Source organism: Agrilus planipennis, unplaced genomic scaffold, assembly GCF_000699045.2.
Source record: "Agrilus planipennis isolate EAB-ADULT unplaced genomic scaffold, Apla_2.0 scaffold15, whole genome shotgun sequence".
NCBI lineage: Eukaryota > Metazoa > Arthropoda > Insecta > Coleoptera > Buprestidae > Agrilus > Agrilus planipennis.
Window position 1 is genome coordinate 283471 of NW_020438871.1, and position 10415 is coordinate 293885.

General features: G+C 30.2%; 2 protein-coding genes across 4 annotated transcripts; both read left to right on the plus strand.

The window, feature by feature from the left end:
* Positions 1-900: 900 nt before the first annotated feature.
* LOC108735219 (PRA1 family protein 3) lies at positions 901-1825 on the plus strand. Its single transcript, XM_018467067.2, has 3 exons — positions 901-1173; positions 1228-1445; positions 1513-1825. Exons 1-3 carry the CDS (start codon positions 977-979, stop codon positions 1647-1649), a joined length of 552 nt encoding a protein of 183 aa, XP_018322569.1. The 5' UTR covers positions 901-976; the 3' UTR covers positions 1650-1825.
* Positions 1826-2401: 576 nt separating this feature from the next.
* Positions 2402-4371, plus strand: LOC108735217 (small glutamine-rich tetratricopeptide repeat-containing protein beta). 3 transcript variants are annotated; one of them, XM_018467062.2, is made up of 8 exons: positions 2402-2542; positions 2598-2809; positions 2863-2969; positions 3022-3171; positions 3267-3400; positions 3455-3566; positions 3926-3991; positions 4052-4371. In XM_018467062.2, exons 1-8 carry the CDS (start codon positions 2536-2538, stop codon positions 4224-4226), a joined length of 963 nt encoding a protein of 320 aa, XP_018322564.1. In that variant the 5' UTR covers positions 2402-2535; the 3' UTR covers positions 4227-4371. The 3 variants fall into 3 exon arrangements, with proteins under 3 accessions (XP_018322564.1, XP_018322566.1, XP_018322565.1); XM_018467064.2 differs by having other exon boundaries at positions 2607-2809; XM_018467063.2 differs by having other exon boundaries at positions 2404-2542; positions 3461-3566.
* The last annotated feature ends 6044 nt before the right edge of the window (positions 4372-10415 follow it).

Below are 10415 nucleotides of genomic sequence, written 5' to 3' on the forward strand. Positions count from 1 at the left end.
TGAATCTTTTTCTTTGTTAATATCAAATAAATACACTACATACAGAAAATATAGTATGCATGCTCACCTTAATTAACTACAAAGCCTTCAAGGTTAACAGCTAAAACACCATAGAAGACGACTTATCTTTTTAGTAAGCAAAGATATCAGTTCCAATCTCTCTCAATTGTTGGCCAATCTGTGTAAACGGACAAAAACAATTATTAACTAATTAATTTAATAGATATCTGTTACGCAGAAAATTTAAATATTTAATCCTTTTCACTTTTCTTACTTTCTCTCAAATGAAAGTCAAAATATATGCGGGACATATATAGAAAACGAATTAAACAATGGTATTACATAAATGAAACATGAACGAACGAATAAAATAACAAAACATTAAAAATGGCGACGTAGCCACCTAATGTCTGTTTCAAAATATAACCTTGAACAATTTTGTCAATTTAATTTATGCTGTGGGCAAATACGCATAATAGTAATAGAATGTGAATCAATCAAACTAACCTGTCAGACGTAGAACAAATTAAAACTAATTTTGCGAAAAAATTAGCTCGATAAGTTGAATTTAAGAGATGCGAAAACACGCCCTTCCACCTCGAAACTTTATGAACTTATAATGCACCAAACGCAATTCCGGCGTGTCTCGAAATTGCGATTGCTACCACATGAAGCACTGATGACGTAGACAAACGCTAATCGGATGCGTTAAATTCGATGTCTGCGACGCTGTAACCAATCCCGTGTTTAGTTTCATCCCCGTTTTACAGAATTCAATTTATTTGCGTTTTTGCTTCGTGCAAGTTCCATCGCCAGATCACAACTTTTAAAGATATATATGCATCTTTGGGTATAATAAANATTATTAACAGATAAAATATAATATTAATGTGAATAAAATATTAAGTCAGAAGTCAGCTTGAAAAGTGCCTTTTTCTAAATTTACGTTGTGTTTTCATTTCATAAATAAAGTAAAATGAGTAAAGCAAAAGTATCTGGCGAATTTGAATTTGCTCCTTTGAGATCATTGGATGATTTCTTGCTAGAATCTGCTAGATTTCAGATTCCAAATGTTAGGGATCTGGAAAAATGGGGTTATCGAGTAACAAGTAACTTGTTATACTACCAAACAAATTATTTCTTAACGGCTTTAATAATTTTCACAATCGTTGGGTATGTATATGATATTTAACAATTGTATACGTAACATAAATAGTGTCTTTTTAGTGTAATACATCCAGTACAAGTAGCTGCAGGTTTTATAGTTACTTCTGTTATTTTCATGGCATTCTGCTATATAACCAATGAAAGAGCTACAGCAAGTCAATTTAAACGTAAACATCCTATTATATCTGTATTGGTAATATTAGCAGGAGGGTATTTTGTAACATATATGCTTGGTTCACTATTGATATTTCTATTGGGCATATTTTTGCCTATTTCTGGTAGGTAGTATTTTATTATGTATACCTTGGCCATTTACATAGTTTATATATTATTATGGACTTTTAGTTACATTTATACATGCTTCTTTGAGACTGCGAAATTTAAAAAACAAAATTAGCAATAGGGTTGAAACCCTAGGACTGAAGAAAACACCAATGGGAATTTTTCTTGAAGAACTTGGGATTGAGCAAGAAGTTTTTTGAGACAGAGTCTAAATTTATAAAGTACTTCCAAAAGTTCTTTGAAGAATAGAGCATGTACTATTTGTACAGTTACATATATTAAAATTAAATTAGGTTGTTTAAAGTTAACAGTGTTAGCAACTAAATATGATTGTAACCATTTTTTGCAAAATGAAATACACCTGTATGTATGTATAGTTAGATTATTTTAACATGAGGTCTCTATTTATTATACTTATAGCTATCACAAAATGTATTGTATATGCTATATTCAGTTAGTCTTATATATTATGTAATTATTCATATTTTGTTTTGCATGAGCTATATATTTGCAAAAGTTGTATCAAACATGATTTTATGCTTTTAGTTTTTAGATACGTATTTTACAAAATTAATAAATATTATGTTTATGACAAGAATTTATGCAGTTTAATATTAAACTTTTTTCCTTGATTAAACTAAAAGGAAAAGGATATTCAGAGGTTGTTTACAAGAAAAGAATTGATTCAAAATCAAGAAACTTATTTTCCACTTCTAATTATCAATTAATAATTAAAATCTCATTTTATCATCTAAGAAGTTTGATTAGTACTATTTTATTACATGTTAAAGGACAAATTTTGAAGAATTTTAAAATCGAATTTAAAGTTTTAAAAACTAATGATTTCCTAATAAATAAGCAGAATCACTCATACTGCTCATCTAACCACCACGGAAAACTTAACTGCAAAATTCTATCAGTATAAACATTCTATGACAGTAATAAAATTTATAACCTAAAATTTTATCACTTAACCTAAATTAACCTCAATTTTCTATTTAAATTTGACGGATACTATTAAATAGTATTTTTCTGTAGAGTACTCTTCTTTTAGGCAAAAATAGGTATAGTCATTTAGAAAATAAAATGGACGGTAAGTTCTTTAAAAGAACAATGTTGTATGGACTTTAAATTTATCTTCGTTGAAGATTTTATAGATGGTAATAAACAAAGGCTTATTATTGGAATTATCAACTTCCTTAAAAAGGAGAGTAATAGTTCATATGTAGAAAGTGAACGAAAGGAATCGCTTGACGTAGCCATTCAGTGCCTAGAATCAGCATATGCCATTGAGCCTGAAGCTTTAAAAAAAGATGAAGACTTTGATTTGCTTACCTTGATTTCGGATGATACATTAGATGTAAGCCTAATTTAAACTCAGTTACTTAAACAGGTAAACGTTGTAATTTGTAGGTTGCTGTCACAGAAGAAGAAAAGACCAGAGCAGAAATTCATAAAAACAAAGGAAATGAATATATGCGTCAAGGGCTTTATCAAGAAGCCGTTGATGAATATACCAAGTAGGTAAAAAAAAAATATTTAGAGACATTTATATTTATTTTATTGCTACAGGGCCGTTGAGCTACATCCCAACAATGCTGTCCTTTATAGTAATCGTGCTGCTGCATACAGTCATATGGAAAAGTACCATGCAGTAATAAATGATTGCAAAAAAGCAATTAGAATTGATCCAAATTATGCCAAAGCATATTCTAGATTGGGGTAATAAATTATTAATTGTGATAGATAATATTCGATTCCTTTATACTGCAGCAAATTAGAAATAAAATTGACTTACAGTTAGATATGTATTTCAGAAATGCTTATTCATTGATTCATCTGCATGATGATGCTAGAAATGCATTTAGAACAGCAATAACATTAGATCCTACAAATGAAAGGTACAGAGCAAATTTAAAATTAGCTGAGGAGAAATGTGTATCAGAAATGGGTATGTAAGAAGTCATTTTGTTTTTCCAAGTATCTTTTGTCTTCAATATTTTAGACAAAGCTAATCCACCCGAACATCGACCAGTTGATATCAGTCAGTTTATAAACAACGCTAATTTCTTAAATGTGGCCTCCCAAATGCTAAACGACCCCGGTGTTAGAAATGTGTAAGTAGTAGGAATGTTTTGAAGTGTTCTTTAAAGTTTAGTCTACTTATGGCGGCTTATTTTTTAATTTCATAGAGATTCTTGGACAAAGCTCTTTTTTATCAGCTTTTGAAAGAAAATTTTCTTTTATAGGAATTCAACTAATATATATTTGAGAACGGACATTTTAAGGTGGATAGCAATTTTGTTTAAGTTTGAAATTTCATCTGAAGATTTATGAAATTAATGTATTTACAGCAAGTAAGTTATAATCTGTAAATATTACAAAAATGGCCTTCATATGTTGGCTAAGTATTAACAAGTAAAAAGAAATACTTCAAATGAATCTATAGTTCTGAATACAATAATAACTTTTCCAGGATGTCAGGCATTTTAAATTCCAATACTGAAGGAGAAAATCCCAATATAGATGCCTTGTTGCAAATGTAAGTATTTTACAAGTTGTTTACAAATGTATTTTGTTAACTCATACTTTTACTTGTTAGGGGACAGCAGTTAGCACAAAGAATGCAAATGAGTAATCCAGGTTTTGTTGAAAGTTTACGTCGACAATTCTCAGGGGACGTACAAGAAGAAACAGCTACAGAATCGTTACCTGATAGCGGACAAAATCAAAATCAAAATAAACAACCAACACCTGACGATAAAACCGATTCATAAGCCAGTATGATTTCCGTTATTGTATTTTATTAAGCAATTTGTTTGCATTTTAAAAATTAAAATTTGGGTTATCAAATTGACATCACAATGTGCATTGCATTCGATTTCAATATTGTGGAACATTAATAAATAATTGTTTTGGGAATTTCACAGTTTTATTTATCAATAATCAGAAATTATTGAGAATCCAGCTTCTACTATTTTAAAGTAATAAAATTAACTGTAGTCACTTATTAGATCTTTGGGAAAAAATTATAATTTTTGTTAAATGTCTGTTCCTTCTGTAATGTTTAGTCATCTATACAAAACGTTGCTACAGTAAGTGACTTTATTTTATTGAAAAAATAACTAAATTTACTAATAGAAAATAAAACTATAATTTTGAAATAGTTTACTTATAGGCAGCCTTTATGCGATTGAGATTAAAGTGTTGCATATCAATAAATTTAAATTTTTAGCGCCAAATTCGTTTTTAGTATATGCAACTTATCATACACTGCTGACAACGGTTGCCGATACGTTGAAATCCTTTTTCCATAATTCAAATTTGTAATTTTAAATAATAAATAAAACAAAAAATGAAGACCGATTAGAAAATTTAAAATAAAAAAAAAAAATAAAAGAAGCTTGTGAAAATCAAAATATGGAATTTCTTTCAATGAATATTCAGGCGTTGGTTTAATTGTTTAACTCATGTTTCAACTACAAATCCTATCATCTTAATTCAAAGTTATGTTTTTATATTGCAGTAATTTTACGATATCATATTTAAAACCTTTAAATAAATAATAGAATTGTAAAAAGATAAGAAAGTTTTAGCGGAGGTAATGGTTAATATGACAATAAAGAATAAAACAGAATAAGTTTCTCTATCTAATTTATAAGATCTGTTTGGTCTTTTATTTTTTTATCGTATTAGTTAACGAGCTTTACAAAAAGTGCACCAAAGTTTAGAATGTATTCTTTATGATATAAACTACCATAATATTTTTATGATAACATAAAAATAGAAGGTACACAAAATTTAAAAAAAAATGATGCTTTCGAGTAACTTTTTGGAAAATTTGTAGGTGGTTGTTTTTAGCTTGGTAAATTTTTATGTATTTATTATGACTGACATATACGTTCGTTCCCAAAACCGTTTTACATGCCTAGACACTGGGTTTCAAAAGACGCTCACTCTAATTTTAAAAAGAAATAAAAGTCAAAATCTGAAGGAGATGAATACAAGACGAGCGAAGCAGCAGAAAAATAATTGAACCTAGAAACAGACGAAAATAGACCAGTGATTATTTTATAGTTAACGCCGGTACCGCTTAATCGGAGTTGATGAATTATAATAAATAAATTCGTTAATTTTATTAAATAAGCAAATATGAACGCTGCTCCGGCACCAGAAGCTATCTATTTTTATACCGCTCCACATTTTTAATATAATAAAGTCAAAACAAAGTAAATGTACGAAAACATGTTAAGGGCGAAATTGAAAATCCCGAACAGAAATATGCAATTATACTGTTGAATGTAACAAACCGACTTTGCGTCACAGTCTATGGGGGCGGGTGTTGAAATATTTCACAGGATGATTCGAATCCTCAAATTACCACATGTACTAAATTTATCCTGGGCAGCAGTCCGTGATGCTTTGGCCACACTGTCTTAGTAAACAATAAATATTTTTTTCTCTCTTAATCATAAAGTTATCCAAAATAATCATAAAACAATACTATAAATCGACCTACATATTAAATCTTGAAGTTTGTCGTTATTTCATGTAAAATTAAAAGTAGGTCAGTAGAGATAGAGAACAAATTTCTAATTTCATCTCCCATGTGGCAATGACCCTAACTTCCAAATTAATATCGAGTTAAATAGACACGATGTACTTTTACAAAATTTTATTTTCCAGCTAATTCTTCTACCGTTTCGATGTTCTAATCAGATACAGGTATATATTTTTACTAGTGTGGCTACCAAAACTATAATTTTTTGTTTTAGTTTTACACAGTTTATAATCACGAAAATACTATTAAAGTAATTATTTTTAAATAAATATGTAAAAATAGAAAATACTTAAGTGTTTATTTATTGCAAATTCTTTAAAACCTCTCAATTTTTCCTGTCACGCCGAGAAAATATTTTTCGTAAGTGCGGTACTAAAATGCGAATATTTTAATGAGAAAATATTGTTGTCATTCTAAAAATATTTTGAGAGTCCATATTATTATTTCATCACAAGTTCTCACCTATTTTATTTTTAATACCTACTCTATTTACAAATCAGTATTTTTTAAATTAAACGTTTATAATAAAAAAAAGATGTACTCCAAAGTTTAAAAATTTATTTCAAGTATCATGAAAAAGGCACCGTTTCTGAATAACGTCAATTTTGAATGAAAAGGAGGCTTGATGAAACAGAACATTAGCAGTTGCGATGTTTACAAAATAAAAAATGCAAAAAATGTATTTCATAAGTAATTAACAATGCTATATGTCTAACGAATAGTGAATAAGTAGTTATATTCAAGTTTTGCTTTTAATCAAGGTTTCTCATGATCGAATATTTTAAATAAATGTTCAAAATAGCCTCAATCAAAGAGTTACGATTTCGAGAAAAATACTCCGAAACGGTATTTGTTTGTAGAAGCCAGTTGCCAAGTAACGAAGTTATTAATGTAAGGAAAAGGCGGGCAAGCGTTTTTATTCGGAAATTTCAGTATATCAACAACCCGAGTGGAGTAAACCAAATACAATAATTTAATTACGATAATTAAAACGGCAAACGAAATGTGAAGATGCAGACGCCATTTATTTGTCATATTACTACTTTTGATAAATAAAACTTGTCATTGAAACCTAAAATAATTCGTCCGTCAAGAGCAAGCACACTGGCATTTCGAAATAAAATTTGGTCAAGGTTGGAAATATTTCTGTTTCTGAAGGAATTTTTTTCAAATTCTAGCCTTTGATGTGTTTCAAAACACATGCATACTAGCGTGTAAATTTAAGTAGTTTAAAACAATTTCGTTACCACTGTTATTCGTATATTTTCAACTCGATTTTGCTCAAAAAGTCCCCTACGTTGTGATAGTAAATTGGGTTAAATTAATAGAATAAAAATTAAAATGATAAGTTGTTCAATTTTCGGCAAGTTTCCAGATCGGTGGTGCGGTCGGGATAAGGTAGGATTGATTTGCAGTCTGCCACATCTCAGTAGGCGCCGATAACTTAAGCTAAATGTGCGTAAACGTCAAAGAGCATGCGTTGAGGTAACTTAAAGTTAATACAGCAAAACCGGGCACATGCGCGTTCCCGATTTCTACTGATCCCGCAGGCGCAACCCGCCGCCCTATAAGGCTTGGCATAGCTTCAGCCTGTGTATAATATTACATCGTCCTCTCCTTGCTATTCCTAAAAATATCGCGACTGACTGCTATTTTTGAACTTGCCATGTTATGTTTTCTTTTAATAAGATTTCAATTCAGTATATTACATTTTAACTACATACGTATACATTGAATTCACTGACCTGATATGTCTATGTAAAACAATGACTAATTTAATGAGTTCCAAATAAAATTAAAATGCCGAAAACGAAATTTACTTTCTGATATGAGAGTAACCTACATACATCTCATGCTCCATTTTTACTGTCTGTCTAATAATACATTATGTATTTGTATGTGCAAATGTTGTTCAAGGTAGCAAAATATATGTTGACTCACACTTCTGTTGATGTTTTATTTTTTTCTCTACTAGCAGCCTTTTTTCCGTGGTAATTAGTACATATAATTATTTAATGAATACAGTGTCAAGCAGGTGTGAAATAGTAATCAATATGTTATTACCCAATTATTTGTCTTTTAGTTAAGGTAGAATTTACGTTTAGTAATTAAAAGTTAAAAAAAACTTTTGGTGATAGTTAAAATTTTGAGTATGTAAACACAAATTTAAATTTAGTTGAGTTTAATTTTGATAAATTTAGCAAACGATTTTAAAAGTGATTTTCTGTTATTTCTGCAGTTTTAAAATGGGCAATCTAAAAATAAGGCAAAAGTAGCAAATTTGAGAATTGTTGTAAACTGTTAGTGATTTCATAATCTAACGTAGTGTTGAATTTTTGTGGAGGTTGTAAAGCAACCCACCGTGTTCCGTTCGTTATAAGGAAAATTGGCAAAATATCAAACAGTCTATTCAATATTATTTTTACTTGTAGATACATTCTTATTTAGCCGAAATTAATTTTTATTACTCATAAAAATAAATTTTCAATCAGTCATTTCATATGCAATTCGTACCTACTTATTCAAAAACAACGGTTGTAAATTCGGCCGATTTAATGGGTTTTTGTTAATTATAGTGGTAAATTCGGCCAGCCTGTGGTGCTCCGGTAGGCGTAGAAAATAGAAACAACATCTTAAATATCAATTGCAGTTATATGTTATAATAGAGTACACGGGCAAGCCAAAATGACTACCGAACATAAAAATTACATATTTCTTTGTCGGCATAATAAATGTATAACTGGAATATATTTTTTCAACCACGACTATTTGAAAATATCTCCTGATGCTTCCCTGAAAACTGTCGTATTTTTTTTTTTCAGTGAAAGGTAATTTTTAAAAGATTTCCTGTCATTCGTACGACCTATAAGGTCCTGTGCAACCGTTTTGAACAATGCGTTAACACTTTTCAAAAGTTTGAAATTATATTTATTATTTATATGAAAAGATGTCTCAAGATATTTGTACGAATGCACAATTGGAATATATTTATTCAATCACACGAGTCCGTTGTAAAGATAAAAGTTTTTTTTTTTTAATATTATTATTTTCGAAGATAACTTTTGCAAAAGCATATTCCAAGTTTTAATTTTTTACTAAAATACGATAATAATAATAGTTTTAGCCTATTTCAGAAAAGTTAGTCGGTCAGAAAAATTGTAAATTTTAATGAAAACGCAGATGTGGTCAAACACATCGCGAGATTTATTTCTGAACGTGTTAGCCCAATTATAAGTATGGTTCTTATCCTTAGGATCCAGTGAGAATATAGTTTTTAATATACGTGATAAACTGCACATATAGGTGAACTAAATATACATATGTATGTATATAAAACGTCTTAAATTATTGCGCGCAAAAAATAAATAATGCTGCACTTGTAACCCACTTTCAGGCCTAGCACTTGTTTAAATTTTTGAATCAAAACCAACATTTCAAATTTCATAACAGCATCATTTTATTTTTGAAGTTGAGGATATTTAAGTGGATGTGTTATTTTTCAATCCAGGTCCAATGTTTGTATGTTTCGTTTCAATGTAGTGGGACAGTTGAACAGAAGAAACTAATAATAAAAATGTTTAATTTTGTTTTTTACTCTTAAACCTAACAAAACGCCAGAGTACCTTTTCGCCTAAGGTAAACAATTTCCACATCGTCAATATCATCATGATAGGGTCGTCAGTCGTGAGACTGGTTGGACACGCTCCTCCACTCTTGAGTTAATCTTCGCATTTCCCTAAAACTAGAACATCCCCCATCCCACATCCTTAACTAGTACTGAGCAGTAATCTAATCTATAACTACGTCTCTTAACTCCCGTTTCTGCTATAATTTCCATAAGGAATGAATTTTGTACTCCTATTATTTGAAGAATTGAAGTTGCAATTGATGCTCTTCAGGAGTTGGAAAAGTTTAAGACACTTTTACTTAAAATCAGAGATGATAAATAATTTCTAATTTTGCCGATTCGCCTATAGGTCACTTTCGTGACAGAAAAATAGCACAGCCATTACTCAGATAAAGAGAAAAAATAAACACGAAATCAGATCACGAGGAAAATAATAATTTGGCTTGGTGAAATTGCCTTGACGAATTACCTCCGTATTTGAGCTATTGAATCATCATAATATTAGAGTCACTAAAAGTATATACGGGTGGCGTTCAAACAATGCCGGTTCAAGGCGAAGTATGAATACAGGTAACATGTAAAGTTCAATGAGCAGCGATAGCACGGAGATATTGCAATGGCATTAGTCATTTTGAAAAGCGACAAATGAGAAAATCATGCAACTGGCCAGAGGGAGATAGGGACGTCCTGCGGCACATCCAGATAGAGCGTTCGTGAGAGTGGGATTTGTATCCTGTGGGGGAAATCACGTCACGGGCAGCTTTAGATTTGGAAATC